At 43.4% G+C, this 26,921-nt stretch overlaps 1 protein-coding gene across 5 annotated transcripts in view; it reads left to right on the top strand.

Moving 5' to 3' along the window:
• pds5a (PDS5 cohesin associated factor A) overlaps positions 1-26,921 on the top strand; it is a 441,642-nt gene that overhangs the window by 282,357 nt on the left and 132,364 nt on the right. For all 5 annotated transcript variants that reach the window (XM_085968917.1, XM_085968922.1, XM_085968897.1 and 2 more), the window contains exons 9-12: positions 5,506-5,621; positions 10,146-10,240; positions 12,412-12,557; positions 13,252-13,403. In XM_085968917.1, coding sequence (XP_085825043.1) covers positions 5,506-5,621; positions 10,146-10,240; positions 12,412-12,557; positions 13,252-13,403 — 509 coding nt within the window. The remainder of the gene's footprint in view (positions 1-5,505; positions 5,622-10,145; positions 10,241-12,411; positions 12,558-13,251; positions 13,404-26,921) is intronic.

Below are 26,921 nucleotides of genomic sequence, written 5' to 3'. Positions count from 1 at the left end.
CAGCCTTTGCTGTACCCAGTGCGCTCAGCCGTTTCTTGATATCACGTGAGTGAATCGAATCGGCTGAAGACTGACTTCTGTGATGGTGGGGACCTCAGGAGGAGACCGAGATGGATCATCCATTCGGCACTTCTGGCTGAAGATGATTGCAAATGCTTCAGCCTTGTCTTTTGTACACACGTGCTGGGCTCCACCATCATTCAGGATGGGGATATTCATGGAGCCTCCTCCTCCCGTTAATTGTTTAATTGTCCACTACCGTTCACGACCAGATGTGGCAGGACTGCAAAACTTTGATCTGATCCCGTGATTGTGGGATCGCTTAGCTCTGTCTATAGCATGCTGCTTCTGCTGTTTAGCATGCATGTAGTCCTGTGTTGCAGTGTCCCCAGGTTGGCACCTTTTTTTTATAGGTACGTCTGGTGCTGCTCCTGGCATGCTCTTCTAAACTCCTCATTGAACCAGGGTTGATTCCCCTGGCTTGATGGTAATGGTAGAGTGAGGCTATTCCAGGGCATGAGATTACAGATTGTAGTGGAATACAATTCTGCTGCTGCGTATGGCCCACAGCGCCTCATGGAAGCCCAGTTTTGAGCTGCTAGATCTGTTCTGAATCTATCCCATTAAACATGGTGGTAGTGACGCACAACATGATGGAGGGTGTCCTCAATGTGAAGATGGGACTTTGTCTCCACAAGGACTATGTGGTGGTCACTGCTACCAACGCTGTCATGGACAGATGATTCTGCAACAGGTAGATTGGTGAGGACGAGGTCAAGTAGACTTTTTCCTCATGTTGGTGTTCTCATCACCTGTCACAGGCCAAGTCTGGCAGCTACGTCCTTCAGGACTCAGCCAGTTTGGTCAGTAGTGGTGCTACCGAGCTACTCTTGGTGATAGACATTGAAGTCCCGCACCCAGAGTATATTATGTGCCCTTGCTACCCTCAGTACTTCAACATGGAGGAGTACTGATTCATCAGCTGAGGGAGGGTGGTAGGTGGTAATCAGCAGGAGGTTTCCTTGTCCATGCTTGACCTGAAGTCATGAGACATCAATGTTGAGGACTCCCAGGGCCGCTTCCTTCCGACTGTATACCACTATACTGCCACCTCTGGTGGGTCTGTCCTGCCAGGGATGGTGATGGAGGAGTCTGAGACATTGGCTGAAAGGTATGATTCTGTGAGTATGACTATGTCAGGCTGTTGCTTGACTCGTCTGTGGGACAGCTCTCCCCAGATGTTAGTGAGGAGGACTTTGCAAGGTCGACTGGGCTGGGTGTGCCGTTGTCGTGTCCGAAGCTGGTACCTAGGTCGATGCTGGGTGGTCTCTCCAGTGTTATTCTTATTATTGTTTATCATAGCGGTCTGTTACAACTGAGTGGCTTAACTGAGTGGCTTGCCGAAGCTATTTCAGAGGACAGCTAAGAGTCAACATTGCTGTGGGTCTGGAGCCACAAGGATGGCAGATTTCCTTCCCTAAAGGATATTGGTGAACCAGATGGGTTTTTACGACCATCCGACAGTTTCATGGTCACCATTACTGATACTAGTGTTTTATTCCAGATTTATTTAATTAACTGATTTTAAATTCCCCAGCCACCATGGTGGAATTTGAACTCATGTCTCCGGATCATTCGTCCAGGCCTCTAATAGTTTAGTAACATAACCACTATGCTACCTTTCCCTTGAATATCAAGGGGAGGTGTTTGGACTCTCTCCTGTTGGTGATAGCCATTGCCTAACACTTTTGTGGTACGAATGTTACTTGCCACTTTTCAGCCCAAGCCTGAACTGCACATATTTGTGTTTGACTGTGACATGGTTGCTCCCTTCAAGCTTTCCAGATGACTGATTAAATCTGCATGACATTTATGTTAAGTTAGGCTGGGGACACATTTGTGACAGCAACTGGTTTTCAACCTCCTGTCTTGTGACTGAATTAAAGAAACTACTACATAGCTAAGAGTAGACAAAAAGGCTTAATTTATTTTGTCAAAATGGGATTTTATTGCTCACAATTCTTTGTATTAGTAAGTTCATTGATTCGCATGCCATTACAACCTTTCCCACCACTGACGTGAAAGTTATTCCACTGGTATTCAGTTTAATGAAAGATGACTAGTTGGCACAGTCGGTCCACACACACTTTTTTTATCTCTGCCTCAGCCACTTGATGGGATGAAATTCACTTGTTTTCTGGCTGCAACACCCCATTGCAAATTGACTTTGTATTGTTTTGACCACATTTCTAGTAGCAGGAGCCTGTGGTATGAAATAGTTTACAATTTGCAAAGAATTGCAGTAATTTGGCAATCTTAATCAGTAATCATAGAGTTGCATGGTGAGGGAAGTGGAAAATGTCATGTCAGCCTGGAGCTAAGGAACTTTATTGGTGCAGAGTAAAAGGAGTTTTACTTTGTATCTTAACCATGATGCTGAGATTTGGTACCTGAAATGGAAAAGTGTTCAATTTCCCAATGATATCGCTTATCTTGATTACAAAAAAAAAATCATTTCTTTGGGCCTGGACAATTTTTTAGACACTTATGCCTACCTAAGATTTAAAATGTTGGCTTTGGGTTTATGTCTGGTTCATTTAATTTAGTAGTGCGTGAGATTAGATTTCTTAGCCAAGGTGATCATGTTTTCTGTTTATGCTCAAAGGGATAGTGAAGTTGTTTTATGTTGTTTTGCATCTGAATAGTACAGACAAAGATGACATCGAAAAACGTATTAACTGCCACATACAGATTCTCCAGTGAGAATCACTTTGTTGATCTTTGTAAAGCCCGAACGTTCAGTGTAGATAAAGTCGTGGTTATCCAGCAATGTTGGTAGTTTTTGATAACAAAGCCCTTTAATAAACAATGTGTGGTCATCTCAACTCTTCTATCTCTTTGGCGATCACTGGGGCTGCCAGTTCCACACAAGCTGGAGAGCTGATTAATTGTTATGCTACAAGATTAATTCTATATGGGGCATTGTGTTAAAATTTTGTGTCTTCCTTCTCTGCAGTGAATACTAAATTGCTATCTTACATGGGCACGAGGAGAATTTAACGCTGTTCTATCTCTTGGAGCAGAGGCACCTTTCTCGCACAGATGGTTGTTTTGTTAAATGACTTGATTAAACTGTTGATCTGCTCTGGCTGAGTGTCTTATTTTACCAATTGTATTAGCTACCACTTGTACACTTAGAATTAATGTGTTCAGTACATTGGACTGTGGGCAACAATCGTATTTGATGCCATTTACTGTAGTTTTGTTTTGTATTTTGGCTATTTTTGCATATAAAACAATATTTGAGAGAGCTACATGTAGCTAGAAGGGTAGTGGAGTGTATGTCATGCATTTGCTGATATTGGGCCAGTAGTTCAGGCTCGTTTTACTTATAATGTGTCACAATATGCAACGGTCTCCTTTTGACATGCTATCATACTTAAACAAAATATTATTTGTCAGTTGAAGGTGATGAGCATTTTATTATAGTCTCTCACTTGTTTTCTGTGCTCCTGGTTTATTGGAGGTAGAATAAATGAGGATCAGTGTTAAGTAACCACCTACCTAAGGTATGGACTTTTCTGTGCCTGAACATAGTTCAGTTGTCAAATACAGCGCGCTTTCTCTTTTTCTCTCTTTCCATGAAATACTAATACAGATATAAATTTTTGCTTCATTCCTGCAACTCTCTTATTTCTACCACTTTTGTTACTTTCCTGATATTCCCTTCAAAAGAACTAAGATCCAATACCAAAATGGTAGTTGCAGTGGGGGCTGGAGGAGGAATACGTCGCTGTACGGTTTCTCTTGTACTACATTCCTTGAGAGGTAGTGTCCTAGTGATTTTCTACCCCCCCCCCCCCCCCCCAAATAGATTGGAGAATGGTCTAAATGTAGTTCAGCCTACAAACACGGTTGTTATTTAAGTTGGTGGTTCGTAACAGGCAAGGGGCAGCCTCCTTCGGCAGGCCTAACATGAGACTGGCCTGAAGAAAAAGCTTGGAGATTTTGTGAGCCCACTTTTTTAGAAAAAACAAGTCATGAAAAAAGCAAATAAATTCTCAGATCCACAAAATAGGAGGTGTCACACTCGTTCAATTCAGAAACCTACTGTTGGATGGTGGTTATTTCTGAAAACTGCACAGGCACAGATATGATTGGAAACTTTCCATCTGTTTTAGGGACAAAATATCGAATTTAAGCTCAGGTTTATGAGAGAGGCTGAGACAATGAAGAAAAACATTTTAAGGACGGCATTAAAAAACAAAATACAAGTCATTGGGCAAATTTAATCATGTTATTTTCAAACGTAATTTTTTGGCATTTATAACTTGGCTTGAAACCTTATTTTGGACATTACAAATTTCAGCTCCTATGAGGGGAAAAGGCTGATGATTTCTAAACACATTTTGAGTGACTCGATTGGTTCACTTTTTAATTTTTTTATATATTGGTAGATACTCAACTGCCCATTCACAATTGGCTATTTTCACAAGTAATTAGTAGCTTCTCATTGGTAGTTTTTTAACTGTTTACTTTGCCTTTGATTCAGTTCAGACAGTTATTGTCTCCAGTTCTGATTTGTTGCTGTTTAGCTTTGAGCTAATCAACAAAGTGATGATGAAATGTTAACCTTGGAGCAATGCTTTATCTGTCATGCGACAGGAAATGAGGGTAATGTGTAGATGAAGCGCATGCCGTATGCAAGACTTTTAATATATTATGTAGATAGATTATTAGCAAATCTCCCGAGGCACTGCTCATGGTAAATCAGGATGTGCTATTTTATAAGGGCGTAGATGGTATCCAGTGTCATTCTTGAACTAAGTGTAGGTGTGTGTGCCCATTAAAGCTATAAAGTCTATTTGTTGCTAAATAAACACTGGGTGAGTTCATACAGAAGCTATTTTAAGAGGCTGCAGATAGGCTGGCTGAGGTATTTTGTGTTCTTGGAGAATTCCCTTGTTTATACCATTCATTGAAATGTGATGTAGATTTGGTATGACAGATAGAAAATGCATTCTATACTTACAGTTCTTAATTATGGTAGAAATATGATAATGTGTTATAAGGATGTCACTAATATGAAAATAACTTACTGTGGAGGTCAATGCAATAATGAAGGTATTTAGTATTTTATTTTATAATACTACTATTCACTGTTCACTGCTCTGTAGTTAGTGAATTGTGCACACTAGAGATTAAAAATCTGAGCATATCCTGGCCATGAGAAGAATATCTTATCTCGCTGACTTTCTGTTCCTTTCCTTATATATATCTATAATAATATGTAGAAGTTTCAAATGGTTCAGATGGTAGCTGATGTATGGTCAAATTAAGTTACTGTGCATCTTTATTATCTTTGCCACAGTTTAGATCTTTTCTAACTTCATTGTGAATTGTGCTTTTATATACTCAACACTTTGATGTCAGTAATATATTTCTTTAGTCCTCGGAGAACTGGTCATTCTTGTGTAGTACACTCACGCTAGTTTGTTTTCCCAGAGTAATGATGGAGAAGAGCGACTGGCTGTTGTTCGACTCTTGGCTAAGCTATTCGGTGCAAAGGATTCAGAGCTTGCAACACAAAATCGTCCTCTGTGGCAGTGTTTCCTGGGACGGTAAGAAACTTTTTATTGGTTAATGACTATCGGTGTGGTATTTGTTTTGTTGCAAGTTCAAGATGTTTAATTATAGTGTAGTTTCAAGTAAGAGCTTGTTAAACAAGTACTATTGAAAATTCCCCTCTCAAAGATGGTGAAAAAATGCTGAGGTATGGTTCTACAGGGGACAACAGCACCATCATACCGTATCCAAGTGGTCATTCTATGTAGGCAATAAATGTAGGCCAGATATGCCTCCCTGTTCCCCCCCCCCCAAACCAGGAATTGGATGGCGAGTATCCTAGTTGAACTGGATCTTTTCCATGCCAAATTCCCACACACACACTTTCTCACTTATCAACATGTTACTGAATAGTAATCAAGAACGAGCAGGCTGCCCAGTTTTTCTTCTTTGCTCTCTCCAAACAGAGATGTTCAGGTCATTATAGTGCCTGAAGCTAACCAATCCCAACAGTTGCGATTGGTTAGCTCAGGACAGAGCATTGATTGCACAAGACCTGCTACGTAAAACCTGTAAAGCCTGTGGAAGATTCCTCAAATGAGCGGAAAGAGTGTTGCTAGAAAAAGCACAAAAACAGCAGATGCTGGGAATCTGAAACAGAAAATGCTGGTAGCATTCCACAAGCCAGTTAGCATCTGTGGAAAGAACAGATTAGTTAGTGTTTCAGGTGTGCTTCGTCAAAACTGGAAGATATTGCAGATGAGTAGCATTCAAAAAGGAACAGACCAAAGGGAAGGGGAATGTCAAACAAACAAATGTGTGCGCCCAAAGAAATAGTGACCTGTAACATGTTTAAAAGGGAAACGAGCGATAGTTAAATGGCAGAATTGATATTGGCATAAGAGAATAATGAGAAATTCAAAAAATTTGTAAGACACCGAGAGCATGGGAATAGCTGGGGAGAGAGTGGGAGGCAGGTAGAAATAAAAGCATGTAAAATTGGCAAAGCAGAGTGGGCTCCATGAGCCCAGGAGCTTGAGAAAATAATAATGCAGCATGACACCAAGGCTGGACACTGCCCTGTCAGCAGAGAGTTCTGATGGAGGGTTCCAACACCAACACATCCCTCCTCTCTTTCCCCACCCGAAACACCAGCACACCTGATCCACACTGCCGGCACTTCCTGCTAAGGAAATTCTGGAAGATCAAAACCAATGCATCCACTATCCCTGTAGCTACCTCTTTTAAAGTCCGAGGATGTAGGCCATCAGATCCGGGGGAATGCTTTTAGTCCTATTAATTTCTCCAGTACAGTTTCTTTACTAATACTAATTTCTTTAAGTTCCTCATTCTCGTTGGACCCTTGGTTCCCCACTATTTCCGGAATGTTATTTGTGTCTTCTACCGTGAAGACAGGTGCAAAGTATTCATTTAATGTGTCTGCCATTTCCTTATTCCCATTAAGTTTTTCCTGTTTTTGCCTCTAAGGGACCCACATTTACTTTTGCTAATCTCTTCCTTGATAGCTATAGTAGCTTTTACAGTCTGTTTTTATGTCTCTTGCTAGTTTACTCTCATATTCTCTTTTCTCTTTCTTTATCAATTTCTTGGTCATCCTTTGTTTCATTCTAAAATCCTCCCAATCCTCCGGCTTACTACTCTTTGGGAACATTATAAGCCTCTTCCTTTAATCTAATATCTTTAACTGCGCTTTTTAGCCACGGTTGGACTACTAATCCTGTGGGGTTTTTATTCCTTAACTATAGCTCCCACTTTCCCTTCGGCAGGAAGTGCCGGCAATGTGAGATGTGTGTGTCCTTATTTTAGGGGGATGCAAGAGATGGGCTGGGGCTTGAGGTGGTGACCCTTGGCTGGAACATTTTTCTGGCAAAGCAATCTGCACACGGTCTTGATCTGCTTTTGCTTTCTTCGAAGCACTTGGGCTGCTGGTGTCCGCTTTTGTAGTGTTTTGCGCTTTCATTTCTATCACCTATCTCCTCAGTTGTTCCACACATTCTGTGTGTCTTGTAAATGTCTTTATTTCTTTTGATTTTTATCATTATGCCTCCCATAACAATCTCTTTTCCACATAAGCACTTAACAGGTCATTCTATTTCATTTTGTGTATGTGTGTTTCCCTTTCTTCTCCCTTTCCTTTGTTCCTTTTCAAATGCTGCTCATCTGTAATATCTTACAATTTTGATTTAGGGTCCACACCCAAAACATCAACTTGACTTGTTCTGTCCACAGATGCTACCTGGCCTGCTAAGTGTTACCAGCATTTTTTGCTTTTGTTTGAGTATTGCTGGAGTAATGCAGAACTGGTAGGGATAGTCTGTTGGAACGGGTCGATTTGTTTGGGCTAGTTACTGAGAGAAAACCAGAAAATGCTGGAAACACTTAGCAGGTCAGGCAGCATCCGTGGAGAGAGAAACAAAGTCAGCATCTCCGGTCGATGACCTTTCATAGTTACTGAGGATGGGATAGCACCGTATATTTTTTAAATTCAGATTAAGGCCTGGTTTTGGAAAGAGGAAAAATAACCCAGGCTTCAGCAAGTGTTGTGACATCCCCGAATGGTTTGCAAAAAGTAGATAGGGAGTCTCTGCTGAGGAAGAATACTGGGGCGTAGAGTTTCCCCATGGTGCATTCAGCAAAATGTGTCCAGAATGCGATGGACACCGCGCCAGTTTTACTGAGGTGAAGTTTCGCTGAAATTTCTACGCAAGCTCATTAGCATAAACTCAAATGTATAATCTCCCATGAATCAGTGCAATCAAGCAGCTCAATTGATTCATGACTGGAACGGCCAGTGGGGTTTCAAGGTGCTGGATGGGGTTCGATAAAAAGCATAGGGGGGGAAAAAATTACTGTCGCAGTTAATGAAGATCACAAGGTAAGACACTTCCAATTGACTGCTGGTCACTGCTGTCTTCAATTAACTAATTACTGCAGCAGAGCAGGACACCTGTATGGCTTCAATTGACCGCTGGTCACATGTCTTTGTACCAAGGGCAGATTAATTCACTGAATTGAAACTCATTTAAAGTAATTGCAGCAGCAGGAGAAATATACCTGGGTCAGGCATCAATTGATTGGGTCAATGCAGGTCAGGTGATTAACACTAGATTAATGTGATCATGGGTGCCTGTGATGAACATGCCTGAACGGGTGCAATCGCTGGAAACTTGCCATTCCGACCTGGGGCATGGCCAGTTTTGTGGGCAGGGACTGATTCGGGCAAATTGACTTTTGAACCAGCGTAAAAGATTGCGGATATACCAGTGTAAAGTGGTTATGGGAGCAACTCACTTGTGCTTAAAATTTCACAAACTTTAGTGCTATTTCATTCGATTTTGCTGATATCTGGGCGGAAATCATGTGGAAACGCCAAGCCTAGATTACCTGCCGATGTACAGTATAGCTGAACTGCAATATAATAAGCACGTGCTCCCCTTTTGTGTGTGCTCAGTCTATTTTGTTTTGACTCGGTCTTTCGCCTTCTCAAATGAACAAGTTAGATATGGTTCAGAACAGTGGGGTAGAGCTTCCACTCGGTTGCACGTAACCCCCCCCCCCCCCCCCCCCCCGCAAAATAATGCAGATTGTATGTGCAAATTACGTTCAGCGCAAAGCGAGAGTTTTAAAAAAACATCGTGCTGGAAGCCGGCCCCGCCCACACCACTGGCCACCCACCCAGGGTGAATTAATTACTCGAGTTTCCACTAATTGCATTTGTTTGCGTGCCTTCGAAGAGGTTCTAAAAATTGAGCTGCTTCTTTTGGCCACAAAGACATTGATGTGCACGTTTTAAAAGCACCAAGAAACTGATTAATGTACCCCAATATAACTAGCAAATGATTCTGTATTTTTTTTAACTTAATTTTCAGTAATTTAAAATTGCGGTACTCACAGGTGGTGCATTAACAATGTGATTAAAAACACTTATGTTTTGCGATAAACCCATTTTCAGCTGTGTTAATCAAATTGCAGCAAGTTACCACTCTTAAATATATCAAGGAATTTTTTTTAATTTAGGAGGTTTGGCGTACAATGAAAATTTAGTTTAGATAGTCTAAGTTGACAGCATGCCCGATTACGCTGGTTCGGTGATATGCAAATGAATGAAGAGAGAGAGAGAAACACTTCACAAAATGGGTGCAATTTTAGGTGCAATTTGCACCCAGATCACCAATTGCGCCCAAAGCAGAAGCTCTACCCCAGTGTCTTTGTGTGAATGTGGAGAAAACTTATCAAAGATGGCTGTTACATGGTGCCAAATTGTTAAAGGGATATTGTTGTTGGTACGTTCCCCCTCATCCATTTATGGCAGTGTATTCAATTGTATGTAGAGAGTGAGCTACAGTCAAAGAATAGGAGAACAAAACCGGCAATCAATAATCCAACATACATCTACCTGTTTTTAAGAACCTGTGTTATCGCATAGTTTATTCGGAGAAAAAGTCGTACTTTGGTTCATAGTTCATCAGTTTCAAGAAATTATTTTGTGAAAATAAGTTGTATATATCAACAATTTTAAACTATGAAAATCCAAAATCTGTGCACTTTTTTTTTAATAGATTTAATGACATTCATGTTCCTGTGAGACTAGAATGTGTGAAGTTTGCAAGTCATTGTCTGATGAATCATCCAGATTTAGCCAAAGATCTTACAGGTGAGATGTTAACCTGCTGATAATTCTACACAACTCTGTAAAGATGTTTCTTCCAGGGCTAGCAGTTGCGGCAGAAACTACATCAATGTTCAAGGCTCAATTAGATGGGTGGTTGAAGCGATTTGGGAACACTATCTGCACACATGGAGGGTAAACACAGATACGAACTGGTTGGCCAGATTCCATGTTATAACTTTTATGTATTTCTATGTCCAATGTTCCCTCTAAGTTGCGTGGCCGCGCAGCGCTCTGCAGCTCCTGTGCAGCTGGCTCACTGGCTTTTAAATAGGAAACACCACACGTGTGTGACATTTTGGATGGGCTGCGCAGCCCTTTAAAGGGGCCGCACACCCAAAAAAAATTAAAGGGAACATTGCCTATATCATGATCTGATTTTGTGTCATAGTTAGAATTTTGCTATTTCTTTCATGCTAAGTGACATATTGTGCCATGAAATCTGGTGGTATTAAGCAGATTGTGTTATGGTCCTTTATCACTGATGCTGATGCATGTGAGTGACCTGAATTTCAGTAGTTGTTTTCTTAGTTATGTTACCACAAAATCCAGTATTTTGGTTGGGCTCTCAATTTTTATACCAGTTGGCTGGAATAAGAGTAGGCTCTTGAGCAATTTATATTCCCAAATTTGCAGGTTACAGAAATCTGAGTAGAAGTGTCACTTCTGTATTTAATTTTACTGTGTTTATTCTATGTTTCTCAGCTGTTTATTATTCCCTGGCTCAATCAATATCCTTATTCGATAATCTTGTGTTACCATGATTTTCTTTATGCATAATATCGCTATGAACTTATTTCCTTGCAAACCGTGTTCCATGGCATTACTTGGACTTGCGTGTTTATCTCCAACTAAATGGAAATGCACTGTTAAAGGGAAAGCAAAGTGAGTAACATAATGGAAAGAGCTGGATTAGTAAAAATGATGGGTCATGTTGATATTGGACCCCTTCTTGTTAACTGCTGATTTGAAATTAATTGAGATACTGCACGGTAGCCAGTAGCAGGAATGTCTGTTTACTGCTTAAGTAAGACTCTTTTTTTATTATTTACCACAATATCTTCCGCTCCTTTTCTGGAGGTGCTCGTCCAAAACTGCTGCCCATATCCTATCCCACACCATCCTGTTTGCCCGTCACCCTGCCATTGCTTATTTACATTGGCTCATGGTCCCCCAGTGCCTCCGATTTAAAATTCTTGTTATGTTTAATCCCTGCATGACCTTGTCCCTCCCTTTCTCTTTAAATTCCTCCAGTACTACAACCTAGTTCCCAAAGCTCTCGATTTCCCCATGTCTATTTGGCTCAGTTCACTATGTAGCAGAATCATTGAGGACCCTTGAGACTTGGGAGTTTAGTAATCTACTGAGTTATTAAATTTCTGATTCAAAATTGATTTTACTTTTACTGCTGCTTATCAGTTTATACAAACTAGCTAAATGCTGTATTAATTAAATTCATTGCTGATATTTGACTTTTGAGATGTCATTTGCTCTGTTGGATTTTGCAGTACACAGGAGAAGCTTCTTTGGGATACTTGAGAGAAACTCAGACATGTTAGACGAACTTGAAAAAAGTTTTGAGTTTATAGTTTTCAAGGCATTTCTACAAATACAATTAGCAGGAATAGATTTGTTCACAAAATACTCCACAAGAAGGGGCTTAGATTGTAATGGAAGGCTCGCAACATACGATGCTAAAGTTGCATCACACAAGTTTAGCAGATTAGCTGATAGTATGGTTCATTTGACATTTGAGTTCTTTCCCATTCTTAGAGTAAATTCCAGCACAGGTTGTGTATCCTGCAATGTGTTCCTCTGTTACATACAGAAAACTTTATAACGGTGTTGTATTCGGTTTGGGAAAAAAAATAAAACAGCAATTTAACATTGCACACAGAACCTGGGCCTATAACTGGTATGTAAACTGTACCATTTCATTATACAAAGTGCATAATTACATATGAAAGCATTGCTAACTTTCTAATGGGTTGAAAGAATAGAACTAACTAGTTCTGTAGACTTGTTAGCTATTTTGAAAAGGCTATAATAAATTGCAAGTAACAGAATTGTTCACTGTAGTTTATGTCTCTGTGTAAAAGAGTTTATAGCAATCGTGAATCAGGAATTGTGCATTTTAATTAAATATTTATTAATAGAGTACTTGAAGGTCCGATCACATGATCCAGAAGAGGCAATCCGGCATGATGTCATTGTTACGATAATAACGGCAGGAAAGAAAGATCTATCACTCGTGAATGACCAACTGCTTGGGTTTGTCAGGGAGAGAACACTAGACAAAAGGGTAAGGTTTTGAATTTACAAACATGTTATGCGTAATTTATCTCTCAAAGTGCTATGTTCCATTTCTTTGTTTTACAGCAACACAGCTGTTCACTTCATAACTAAAACTTAATGGGGTTAAATCTGATTGGCACTTCATGGCAGCGGCAACCACACTGGGAAATTTACAGTATGTTGTGCCTCCGAAATAACTATTCCCATAGCCCATACATATAGATCCAGAGATATCTGAAAATCATTGCATCAAAATTAGGATAGTAGAATTTTAAGAAAATTCTCTTAATTTGTGAGATTTGAATTAACACATTTAGAAGTATGTTAACTCTTTGGCCTGCTAGCAGGTAAAGTGAAACACCTGTCTCTGTGGCAAGCCAAATTTGTTTCTAGTTCATTAACTATGACATTGAAATAAAAATGTATTACAATAAGTTTAGTCAAACATCAGGAATAGCTTTATTATGGTGATGTATTCACTTTAGAGTTGGGAACAATTTGTTTTTAAAGGGGGTTTCATTGACTTAATACCAGACTTAATAGGATGGCACCCAGAAATTCAGCAGCAGAGTCACTTTTCCAGGAGAGCCAACAGCAAGGATAAAGTTGGCATAAATTAGAGGAAAAAAGTAATGAGAACAACAGAAATATATTTAATATTTTATGTGACTGACGGTTTTCATTTTTCTTTTGTATTTAAGTGGCGAGTGCGGAAAGAAGCAATGATGGGCTTGGCCCAGCTATACAAAAAGTACTGTCTTCATGCTGAGGCTGGGAAAGAGGCTGCTCAAAAAGTAAACTGGATCAAAGACAAACTCCTGCATATCTATTACCAGAACAGCATTGATGACAAGTGGGTCAAGTTTCACATTTTGAATTGCAAAGTAATAACTGTGTGCAGCAGATCTGAGATCTGAGTTGGTTTCAAAATGTATGTAGTTTATAAGAAAGGTTTTATATATCAATATTGTGATTGTTTTATATAACTAGCCAAGCTGTTCCAGTACAGCTACAACACTGGCATCTATCCAACAATGTGGAAAACTGCCCAAGTATGTCCTGTCCACAAAAAGCAGGACAAATCCAACCTAGCCAATTACCGCCCCATCAGTCTACTCTCAATCATCAGCAACGTGATGTTAGGTGTCATCGACAGTGCTATCAAGCGGCACTTACTCACCAATAACCTGCTCCCTGATGCCCAGTTTGGGTTCCGCCAAGACCATTCGGCTCCCGACCTCATTACAGCCTTGGTCCAAACATGGACAAAGGAGCTGAATTCCAGAGGTGAAGTGAGAGTGACTGCCCTTGACATCAAGGCAGCATTTGACTGAATGTGGCATCAAGGAGCCCTAGTAAAACTGAAGTCAATGGGAATCGGGGTGAAAACGCTCCACTGGCTGGAGTCATAACTAGCACAAAGGAAGATGGTTGTGGTGGTTGAAGGTCAATCATCACAGCCTCAGGATATCACTGCAGGGCAGTGTACTAGGCCCAACCATCTTCAGCTGCTTCATCAATGACCTTCCCTCCAACATAAGGTCAGAAATGGGGATGTTCGCTGATGACTGCACAGTGTTCATCGCCATTCACAACTCCTCAGATAATGAAGCAGTCCATGCCCGCATGCAACAAGGCCTGGACGACATTCAAGCTTGGGCTGATAAGTGGCAGGTAACATTCACGCCACAGAAGTGCCAGTCAATGACTATCTCCAACAAGTGAGAGACTAACCACCTACCCATGGCATTACCACCACCGAATCCCCCACTATCAACATCCTGGGGGTCACCATTAACCAGAAACTTAACTGGACCAGCCACACACATACTGTGGCAACAAGAGCAGGTCAGAGGCTAGGTATTCTGCGGCGACTGTCTCACCTGCTGACTCCCCAAAGCCTTCCCACCATCTACAAGGCACAAGTCAGGAGTGTGATGGAATATTCTCCACTTGCCTGAATGAGTGCAGCTCCAACAACACTCAAGAAGCTCGACACCATCCAGGACAAAGCAGCCCGCTTGATTGGCACCCCATCCACCACCTTAACCATTCACTCCCTCCACCACCGGCGTACCGTGGCTGCAGTGTGTACCATCTACAAGATGCACTGCAGCAACTCACCAAGGCTTCTTCGGCAGCACCTCCCAAACCCGTGACCTCTTCCACCTAGAAGGACGAGGGCAGCAGGCGGGAAAACCACCACCTCCCAAGTTCCCCTCCAAGTCACACACCATCCTGACTTGGAAGTATATCGCCGATCCGTCATCGTCGCTGGGTCAAAATCCTGGAACTCCCTACCTAACCGCACTGTGGGAGTATCTTCACCACACGGACTGCAGCAGTTCAAGAAGGCAGCTCACCACCAGCTTCTCAAGGGCAACTAGGGATGGGCAATAAATGCTTGCCAGCAACACCCACATCCCACAAACGAATTTTTTAAAAAAACTTTGCAGCAAAACCTGGATTGTTGTACGCAGTTCTATTTGGCCATTGTTAATTAGCTCTGCACTTTTCCCTATGTGTGACCTAAAGAGGTGATTAAGTCTTCCCCTGCACATGGAGGCCAGCAAGCTCCTCTATTTACTTGCATAATTTAGAAATAACTACTTCAGTCTGGATTACCAGGCCTTTTAATCTATAATGGGTCTGTTGAAACTTTTTCTTTCACGTGTACACTTTTTCTGTGTATTTTAATTAAATATCTCCCCAGTTTGACGGCTCTGTGTTCTCAGATTTGTTACCATTTACTATCATTACAGTGAGTCCCTTCCCTCTCCGCTTGAGCAGCAACAAGCTGCACTTAAAGTGCTTTAATGTGGCACATGTCCCGAGGTATTCACAGACACAAAATCAGACATTAAGAACGATTGAAAAGTGTGCTACGCCATGGTCAAAATGGATTTTAAAGAAACTTTTTAAGGCGGAGGAGAGGTAGTTATGTGGAAGAGTTTATTGGGAGACTTCCAAAGGGAACCCAAAAATGTTCTACCGGCATGTAAACAGTAAGCAGGTAGTAAGAGGCTGGGTGGGGCCTATTGGTGACAAAGGTGTTATTTGCTTAGAGGCGCAGGGCAAGATTAGAATACTGAATGAGTACTTTGTTTCGGTGTTTACTAAGGAGGTGGATGCTGACAAAATATCGGTAGCAATGGAAGGGGTGAAAATTGATAAGATAGGATAGGCTGGGTATGCTTAGAGTGGACAAGCCGCCTGGTCCAGATGGCTTGCATCCCAGGTTGCTAAGGGAATTGGGGGAGGAGATAGCGGAAGAGCTTGCCATAATTTTCCAATCTTCCCTAGATGCGGGGGGTGGGGGGGGGTGCCTGAGGATTGGAAAGTGGCAAATGTGACACCATTGTTCAGGAAAGGGTGTAAGAACAACCCTAGTAATTACAGGCCAGTCAGTTTAACATCAGTGGTGGGTAAAGTTTTAGAAACAATTTTTTCCTTGATTATTAATGGGCACTTGGAGAGGTTTAAGCTAATTAAGGAGAGCCAACACGGATTTGTAAAAGGAAGATCATGTTTGACTAATTGAATTTTTTGATGAAGTAACAGGGAGGATCGATGAAGGGAATGCAATGGATGTTGTCTACATGGATTTTTGGAAGGCGTTTGACAAAGTACCACGTAGAAGGCTGGTTAACAAAATTGAGGCTCATGGAATAGGTGGGTCAGTGGCAGCTTGGATAAGGAATTGGCTTAAGGACAGAAAGCAGCGAGTCATGGTAAATGGTTGTTTTTCAGACTGGAGGATGGTAGACAGTGGTGTTCCCCAAGGGTGAGTGCTGGCGCCACTGCTTTGTTGATATATATAAATGACCTGGATATTGGAATACAGAGTAAAATTTCTAAATTTGCCGATGACACCAAATTTGGGGGTGTGGCAAACAGTGAGGATGATACCAATCGACTGCATCAGGACATAGAAAGGCTAGCAGAATGGGCAAACAAGTGGCAGATGGAATTTAATAGAGAAGTATAAGGTGATGCATTTTGGCAGAAGGAACAGGGAGAGGCAATATACACTTAGTGGCACAGTTTTAAAGAGTGTGCAGGGACAGAGGGACCTGGGAGTTAATGTGCATAGGTCCCTGAAAGTGGCAGGACATATTGAAAGAGTAGTTAGCAAAGTATATGGGATCTTGGGTTTCACAAATAGAGGTATTGAGTACAAAAGTAGAGAAGTTATGCTGAACCTTTATAAAGCGCTGGTTAGGCCACAACTGGAATATTGCGTCTAGTTCTGGTCACCACACTTTAGGAAGGATGTGAAGGCCCTTGAGAGGGTGCAGAGGAGATTTACCAAAATGGTTCTGGGGATGGGGGATTGTAGCTACAAGGACAGGTTGGAGAAGCTGGATTTGTTTTCATTAGAGCAAAGGAGGTTGAAGGGTGATTTGATAGAGGTGTACAAGATTATGACGGCTTTGGATAGGCTAGATGGGGAAAGGCTGTTCCCGCTAGTTTATGGTACAAGGACTAGGGGACACAGATTTAAGGTTTTGGACAAGAGATACGGGGAGAAGTGAGGGAAAACTTTTTTACGCAGCGAGTGGTGATGACCTGGAATTCGCTGCCGACAGAAGTGGTGGAAGCGGACACACTCAGTGTTTTCAAGGGGAGACTGGATAGGCACTTGAGGGAAATAAACTTGCAGGGATAGAGCGGGGGAATGGGACTGACTCGATTGCTCTGCAGAGAGTTGGCACGGACTCGATGGGCCGAATGGCCTCCTTCAGTGTCTTCATGACTATGTAGGGCTAAGACTGCTGAAACGTCTACCATTGGAGTTGGAGGGTGAAGATGCAATGTAGGCAAAAGTTGAAAGAGCAGCGGACATGTGTTGATACATAAAGCTTGGAGGAGATTGCAGAGGTAGGGTGGGGCATGGTCATGGATTGATTTGTAAATTAATTTTGGATTCAATGCATTGGAGACTGGGATCTCAACAAGGACAGGGGTCATGTGGGAACAGGACTTAGTGTACAAATGCAGGCAGCAGAATGCTGCACAGGTTTGATTTAACATAGGATTCAGCTCAGGAGGCCAGCAAGACAGTTGTTGAAGTCAAACCTGCAGTTGATATATTTTTGATGAGTGGTAGCAATCTAGCCTCATTGTTAGAGGTGCTGCAATTCAGATGAGATGTTAAACTGTGGTCTTGCCTGCCTTAAGTGGCTGTAAAGATTCTATGGCACCATTGGAAAAAGAGCAGGGAGTTCCCTGGTGGCCTGGCCAGTATCTGTCCCTGAACCAACACCAGAGCAGATTATTTAATTTATTTATTATTCATTCACGGGATATATTGAAGAAAAGGGGAACAAGCAAATGTACAACAGCATTAGAAAAAAAGGTATACTAACCAGCTTCTCAAACAAAAATAAATCATCACAATCTATATCCTAAGCTGCTGTTTTGTAGTTACCCTTTGTATATGCAGTACTCTTGTAGTCTTGCTAACTGCAGGAACTAATTAACCTAACCCGTCTTTCAGAAGATGCAAACCAACTCAATGATTTAAAAAGTTCAGCCTATTTAAGCATCCTTCAAACAGCTACCGGGATTTGTTGAACTTAAATAGCTGTTGGCTCAAAATAGAAGCAACTGCCACTTAACTGGACAGTTTTTAAAATGTATTAATTGCTCGTCGCTAACGAGGCCAGCATTTATCGCCCATCCCTAATTGCCCTTGAGAAGATGGTGTGGAGCTGCCTTCTTGAATCGCTGCAGTCCGCGTGGTGAAGGTACTCCCACAGTGTTAGGGAGGGAGTTCCAGGATTTTGACCCAGCGATGATGTTTTTCCAAATCAGGATGGTGTGTGACTTGGAGGGGACCTTGGAGGTGATGGTGTTCCCATGTGCCTGCTGCTCATGTCCTTCTAGGTGGTAGAGGTCGCGGGTTTGGGAGGTGCTGTTGAAGAAGCCTTTGCGAGTTGCTGCAGTGTATCTTGTAGATGGTGCACACTGCAGCCACGGTGCGCTGGTGGTTGAGGCAGTGAAAGTTTAAGATGGTGGATGGGGTGCCTACCAAGCGGGTTGCTTTGTCCCGGATGGTGTCAAGCTTCTTGAGTGTTGTTGGAGCTACAGTCATCCAGGCAAGTGACTCCTGACTTGTGCCTTGTAGATGGTGGAAAGGCTTTGGGGAGTCGAGAGGTGAGTCACTCACTGCTGAATACCCACCTCTGACCTGCTCTTGTAGCTATAGTATTTATGTAACTGGTCCAGTTAAGTTTCTGGTCAGTGGTGATCCCACAGCATGTTGATGGTGGGGGGAATTCAATGATGGTAATGCCATTGAATGTCATGGGGAGGTGGTTAGACTTGCTCTTCTTGGAAATGGTCATTGTCTGGCAATTGTGTGGCGCATATGTTAATTGCCACTTATCAGCCCAAGCTTGAATGTTGTCCAGGTCTTGCTGCACGCGGGCACGGACTGCTTCATTATCTGAGGAGTTGCGAATGGAACTGAACACTGTGCAATCACGAGCGAACATCTCCACTTCTGACCTTATGATGGAGGGAAGGTCATTGATGAAGCAGCTGAAGATGGTTGGGCCAAGAATACTGTCCTGAGGAACTCCTGCAGCGAATATCTGGCCATTTATCTCATTGCTGTTTATAGGAGGACCTTGCTTTGCACAAACTGGCTTCCATGTTTGCCAATAATAACAGTAACTACACTTCAAAAGCAATTCATTGGCTGTGAAGTGCTTTGGGATGCCCTGAGGATATTAGAGTTTTTGCTGTCTTCATAAAATCACAATAATCGCTGTAAAGAATTGCTTAAAATCCATTTTCACCAATAAATTCCTGTATTATTTTTGGATGGTGAATCAATAAAAAAAACAATTTTCTCCCAAATTTCAGGAAAAAATTGATATTTTACATTGTTTTCTTACTAAAAATCAGGTCCAGAGATGCACATGAATTACATCTGTGATATCCACACACGCTGTTAGCTTTGTGTCGTGTTGAGGTCACTGATGTGACAAATTTGCATCTCTGGACCCAGTTTTAGTCAGGAGCATAAACATAGACTCTGCAATTCAAAAAAAAAAATTCAAGTGGACCTGGATCAACTTTATTGCTGTGAAGAGTATATATTACAGCAAGTGTCAGTTTATTCCTAGTATATGGATAGAGGTCATTAAAGTTTTTTTTAATCGATTTCCACCGATTACGTTTCCTGATTCATCCTGGTTGATGAATTGGTAGAAAGCTATTTCTTCACAATTCTGACCTGCAAAAAGAGGAATTCTCCCTGCTTTTAATATATTCTGAGACGTGTGTATTGCTCACTAGCAACTTGAGGTCACCAATGCAAGGCATGCGCATCCCGAGACCTGACTTTCAGTGCCAAATTCTGGAAGGGAGTCAGCTTGAGGTAAGTTCTTTCAAGCTATGAATGCAGCATGTAGAAGATTGCAGTCTCCAGAGTCAAATGTGCTACACATTGAATGTGGTCTATACAGAGTGCTCTTAAACGGCATGCACTTAAACAGAGTGTTAAAGTTGGGAATTTGGATAGTGTGGAAGTCTCTGGTAAGTACTGGGTGAGTACTGGATGTAAAAAGTGAAATTTAGTTTAATATTTTGAATTTAACTTAGAACTTTAAAAACTGTTGTTAACAGGAACAGCCCGTCAGTCAGCTGTAAGTGTTTGTCTTCAATAGATGCTTATTACTGTGAGCAGGGAGCTGATGCAGCCCTTATAACTTGGATGTGGCTCCAAGGGTATAAAAGTAAACATTACAGGAAACTTTCGATTAACCGGCCCCTAAATAACCGGAAATGTCGGTTAACCGGCAAAATTCAGGAGTCGGTTTCAGCTAACTTTTATTACTTGCACAGCAACAAATTGAGGAAGGCAAGGGTTTGGCTGCAGCTGTTGCTAAGCTACAGAGACGCTTGCAACCTGTGGACGTTGTTCTGAAGCTGTTGCTAAGCAACAGGGTTTGTTGCTTCATACGGAGCTGTAAGGTCCGTACCTTTCACTATAGCGTTCAGTTATCCGGAATTGTTGCTGAACCGGCACCACGTCGGTCCCGTCCGTGCCGGATACCAGAAAGTTTCCTGTATCTGTTGACGCACAAAGTGATCTTAACCAGAGTGTTAAACTTGGGAATTTGGAGAGAGTGGGAATTCGGAGCAGAAGGGAAAGGAGGTGCTGCTTTTTGCCTCCAATACTTGTAGTGCTTTGTGTTACAGGTAAATATTTAATCTACCTATAACTTAAACAAGATCTAGTAATTAGTTAAAAACGAAACTATAATAACCTAAGTTAATTAAATACATAAACATCAATTAAATAACAAACAAGGTTATATAGGGTTGGCAGTGCAGGCGGTGTGCCGCAACTACAGCATGTGGGAGTTTGTGGAAAGCATTGTGATCCCAGACAACCACGTCTGCAGTAAGTGTCTGCATCTCGAGGAACTTCAGCTCAGAGTTGTTGAACTGGAGTCCAAGGTGCAGGCATTGCAGGACATCGGGAAGGGGAAGAGTTATCTGGACACTTTGATCCAGGAGGTTAGTAGTCAAGAACAGGAGGGTGACTGCAACTCATGCAGATAAGGGGACCCCAGGTGCAGTGCTGGAGGAGCATCGGCCTTTGTTCTTATCCAACAGGTATGAGGTTCTTGCTGCCTGTGTGGATGAGGGCAAAGTCTGCAGGATGGATGAGCAAGCTGACCACAGCACCGTGTTACAGGAGGCCATTCAAGTGAGGGGAGTGAAAAGGCATGTTGTAGTGGTAGGGGACAGTATAGTTAGGGGGATAGATACTGTTCTCTGCAGCCGCGACCGGGAGTTACGAAGGCTGTGTTGCCTGCCGGGTGCCAGGGTTAATGATACCTCCTTGTGGCTGAAGAGGAATTTGGAGTGGGATGGGGAGGATCCAGTTGTCATCGTCCACAAAGGAACCAATGACATAGGTAGAACTAGGAATGAGGTTCAACTGAGAGAGTTTGAGGAGCGAGGGTCCAAATTAAGACACAGAACCTCAAAGGTAATAATCTCTGGATTGTTACCTGAGCCACGTGCAGATTGGCATTGGGACAAGCAGATTAGAGAGTTAAATGCGAGGCTCAGAGTGGTGTGGGAGGAAGGGGTTTTGATTCATCTGGCGCTGGCACCAGTACTGGCGAAAGAGGGAGCTGTTCCGTTGGGACAGGCTCCACTTAAACCGGGCTGGGACCAGTGTCCTGGCAAATCGAATAACTGGGGCTGTAGATAAGGCTTTAAACTTTTTTTTTTTAATTTTTTAAAAATGGGGGTTGGGGGGTGGGTGGTGAGGAATCAGGTGAAGGGAAATTTAGCAGTCTGAAGAAAAAAGTCCAGCCAATGGAGCAATTTAGCAATTTGAGTAAAGCTAAGCAGAATGTGACAGGAAAGGAATGAGGTGAAAGCAGGGAATAATGGTAAAAAGTTAAAGTCTCTTTATCTGAATGCACAAAGCATTCATAATGAGGGATCGACAAGAAATGAAACCAGCCTAACTATAAATGAAACGGGAAAGGAGAGCATAGGAAAGACTAAGCTAAGGGAGGACATTCTTAGGCAGTCCCTCGGAACCGAGGATAGAAAAATAGAAGATAGGAGTAGGCCATTCGATGAGATCATGGCTGATCATCCAAACTCAGTACCCTGTACCTGCCTTCTCCCCATATCCCTTGATACCTTTAGCTCTAAGAAATATATCTAACTCCTTCTTGAATATATTTAAAGACTTGGCCTCAACCGCCTTCTGTGGTAGAGAATTCCACAGGTTCACCACTCTCTGGGTGAAGAAATTCTTCCTCATCTCTGTCCTAAATGGCTTACCCCTGATCCTTAGACTATGACACCTGGTTCTGGACTCTCCGACCATCGGGAACATTCTACCTGCATCTAGTTTGTCCAGACCTGTCAGAATTTTATAACTTTCGATGAGATCTCCTCTCATTCTTCTGAACTCCAGCAAGTATAAGCCCAATCTCTCCTCATACGTCATTCCTGCCATCCCAGGGATCAGCCTGGTGAACCCTTTGAGTGACATTCCCCAATCAATCCTACCCAATTTGCACCTCATACCATCATAGTTTCCTTTATTTAAATTCAGGACCCTAGTCTCCGAGTCAACTACTTCATTCTCCATCCTAATGAAGAATTCTATCATATTATGATCGCTCTGACCCAAGGGGCCTCGTACAACAAGATTGCTAATTAATCCTCTCATTACATAATACCCAGTCTAAGATGGCCTGATCTCTGGTTGGTTCCTCGACATATTGTTCCAGAAAACCATCCCGTAAACATTCTAGGAATTCCTCCTCCACAGTATTTTTACTAATTTGGTTAGCCCAATCTATATGTAAATTAAAGTCACCCATGATGACTGCTGTGCCCTTATTGCACGCGTCTCTAATTTCCCATTTAATGCCATCCCCAACCTCCGTATTACTGTTTGGAGGTCTATATACCACTCCCACTAACGTTTTCTGCCCCTTGATATTTCTCAGTTCTACCCATACAGATTCCGCATCATCAGAGTTAATATCCTTCCTTTCAATTGTGTTAATCCCTTTTTTAACCAGCAATGCTACCCCACCTCCCTTTTTTGCCTATCCTTCCTAAATATTGAATACCCCTGGATGTTGAGTTCCCAGCCTTGGCCATCCTGGAACCATGTTTCTGTAATCCCAATCAAATCATATTCGTTTACCTCTATTTGCGCAGCTAATTCATCCACCTTGTTCTGAATGCTCCTTGCATTAAGACACAAAGCCTTCAGGCTTGTTTTTTTAACGCTCTCAGACCTACATGAATTATTATTTACGGTGACCATGTTTGATTTAAACAGTTGAGTTCTTTGCCTTCTAATTTTGTTTTTCTCCTTCCTGTCTTTTGCTTTTTTCCTTGTTTCCCTTTCCTCTGTCTCCCTGCTCAGGTTCCCAACCCCCTGCCACTTTAGTTTAAACCCTCCCCAACAGCACTAGCAAACACTCCCCCTAGGACATCGGTCCCGGCCCTTCCCAGGTACAAACCGTCCCGTTTGTACTGGTCCCACCTCTCCCAGAACCGGTTCCAATGTCCAAGGAATTTGAATCCCTCCCCCTTGCACCATTCCTCTAGCCACGTATTCATTTGAAATATCCTCCTATTTCTACTCTGACTAGCACGTGGCACTGGTAGCAATCCTGAGATTACTACTTTTGAGGTCCTATTTTTTAATTTACATCCTAAATCCCTATATTCTGCTTTTAGGACCTCATCCCGTTTTTTACCTATATCGTTGGTGCCTATGTGCACCACGACAACTGGTTGTTCGCCCTCCCCCTCCAAAATGTTCTGCAGCCGCTCCGAGACAGCCTTGACCCTTGCACCAGGGAGGCAACACACCATCCTGGAGTCTCGATTGCGGCCGCAAAAACGCCTATCTATTCCCCTTACAATTGAGTCCCCTATCACTATAGCTCTTCCACTCTTTTTCCTCCCAGCCTGTGCAGCAGAGCCACCCATGGTGCTAGGAAGTTGGCTGCTACTGCCTTCCCCTGATGAGTCATCCCCCCCAACAGTATTTAAAGTGGTATATCTGTTGGAGAGGGGGATGGCCGCAGGGGATTCCTGCACTACCTGCCTGCGCCTCTGACTCTGCCTGCTGGTCACCCATTCCCTTCCTGCCTGTACACCCTTTACTTGCGGTGTGACCAACTCGCTATATGTGATATTCACGACGTCCTCGGCATTGCGAATGCTCCAAAATGAATCCATCCGCAGCTCCAGTGCCGCAATGCGGTCTGTCAGTAGCTGCAGCTGGACACACTTCCCGCACACATCACAGAATCACAGAAACCCCACAATGCAGATAGAGGCCATTTCGGCCCATCGAGCCTGCACCGACACATATCCCACCCGATCCCCGTAACCCCTACGCCAACACATATCCCACCCTATCCCCGTAACCCCGCGTATTTAATCCCCCTAACACTAAGGGTCAATTTATCATAGCCAATCAACCTAACCCGCACATCTTTGGACTGTGGGAGGAAACCGGAGCACCCGGAGGAAACCCACGCAAACACGGGGAGAATGTGCAAACTCCACACAGACAGTCACCCGAGGCCGGATTTGAACCCGGGTCCCTGGTGCTGTGAGGCAACAGTGCTAACCACTATGCCACCGTGCTGCCTGGCAGGAAGCGTCCCTGATTTCCCACATAGAGCAGGAGGAGCACACTACGGGGCTGGGCTGTCCTGCCATGACTTACCCTTTAATTAATTAAAAGAGAGAGAAATACTCCAACCAATCACCTACCTGTTTTGTGGTGACGTCACACCTCGAATACTTTTTACCCCTCTCCTTCCCTGAGATTGGAGATTGGTGAGGCCTACCTGAGCCTCTGGGGCCTTTTGTAGTCGCTCTGCCGCTCCGAGATTCCTGCTGCCGATGCCGCATTGAGGCCTACCTGAGCCTCTGGGGCCTCTTGTAGTCGCTCTGCCGCTCCGAGATTCCTCCCGCCGCTGCCGATGACTTGCTTCCACACTAAAAATGAGTTCTCAGGTGACTGATGAGTCCAATGCGGGACATACAGTCTCTGTCACAGGTGGGGCAGACAGTGGTTGAAGGGACGGGTGGGGTGCTTGGGTTGACGTGCGCTCCTTCCGCTGTTTGCGCTTGGCTTCCGCTTGCTCCTAGCGAAGAGACTCGAGGTGTTCGGCGCCTTCCCGGATGCTTCTCCTCCACTTTGTGCAGTCTTGGGCCAGGGATTCCCAGGTGTCGGTGGGGATGTTGCACTTTTTCAAGGAGGCTTTGAGGGTGTCCTTGAAGCATTTCCTCTGCCCACCTGGGGCTCTCTTGCCGTGTCTCAGCTCCAAGTAGAACGCTTGTTTTGGGAGTCTTGTATCGGGCATGCGGACGATGTGGCCCGTCCTTCGGAGCTGATCAAGCCTGGTCAGAGCTTCGATGCTGGGGATGTTGGCCTGAGCGAGAACACGGACGTTGGTGTGCCTATCCTGCCAATGGATTTGCAGGGTCTTGTGAGGCAGCATTGGTGGTACCTCTCCAGTGCTTTGAGGTGCCTGCTGTACATGGTCCATGTCTCTGAAACATACGTAAGAAGTCACACAACACCAGGTTATAGTCCAACAGCTTTATTTGAAATCACAAGCTTTCGGAGCGCTGCTCCTTCTTCAGGTGAAGTGGAGAAATGCATAAAGACACAGCTTATATAGTCAGAGAATCATGTCAGATGTTTACAGGTAACCTTTCCAACTGCCATTTATCGCACCTCGGCAGAGAGATAATCACAGCAGTCAAAGGTGTGAATGGTGTCCAAACAGGTCAGTCAGGGAAACATTACATCAAAGAACAATGAGGTGGGGTCACAAGGGGTCAAATATTGCAGATGCTGGGGTCTGTATGAAAAACAAAAAAGACAAAAAACATTTTTTTGGGCTGGAAATCACAGCAGGTCCGGCCGCATCTGTGTAGAGAGAACAAGCCAATGTCGACTCGAGTCTGGATGACCCTGCATCAGGTGGGGTTACATGTAGCGTGACATGAACCCAAGATCTCGGTTGAGGCCGTCCTCATGAGTGCGGAACTTGGCTATCAGTTTCTGCTCGACGATTTTGCGTTGTCGTGTGTCTCGAAGGCCACCTTGGAGAATGCTTACCCGAAGATCGGAGGCTGAATGTCCTTGACTGAAGTGTTCCCCGACTGGGAGGGAACACTCCTGCCTGGTGATTGTTGCGCGGTGTCTGCATGGTCTCGCCGATGTACCATGCTCCGGGGCATCCTTTCCTGCAACGTATGAGGTAGACAACGTTGGCCGAGTCACATGAGTATGTACCATGTACCTGGTGGGTGGTGTCCTCACGTGTGATGATGGTATCTGTGTTGATGATCTGGCATGTCTTGCAGAGGTTGCTGTGGCAGGATTGTGTGGTGTCGTGGTCGCTGTTCTCCTGAAAACTGGGTAATTTGCTGCGAACGATGGTCTGTTTGAGGTTAGGCGGCTGTTTGAAAGCGAGTACCCAAACACACGGAACAGCCATGGGGACCAAATTCGCACCCCAATACGCAAACATCTTCATGCACAAGTTCGAGCAAGACTTCTTCGCTGCACAGGATCTCCAACCAACGCTATACACCAGATACATCGACGACATTTTCTTCCTATGGACCCACGGCGAAGAATCACTGAAAAGACTACACGATAACATCAACAAGTTCCATCCCACCATCAAACTCACCATGGACTACTCCTCAGAATCAGTCTCATTCCTGGACACACGAATCTCCATCAAAGACGGACACCTCAGCACTTCACTCTACCGCAAGCCCACGGACAACCTCACGATGCTTCACTTCTCCAGCTTCCACC

The sequence above is a fragment of the Somniosus microcephalus genome, chromosome 2, assembly GCF_052327205.1.
Source record: "Somniosus microcephalus isolate GS21.2 chromosome 2, FLI_Smic_1.0, whole genome shotgun sequence".
Classification (NCBI taxonomy): Eukaryota; Metazoa; Chordata; class Chondrichthyes; order Squaliformes; family Somniosidae; genus Somniosus; species Somniosus microcephalus.
The sequence above is the reverse complement of the archived record's forward strand: the minus strand, read 5'-3'. Positions and strand labels throughout refer to the sequence as shown.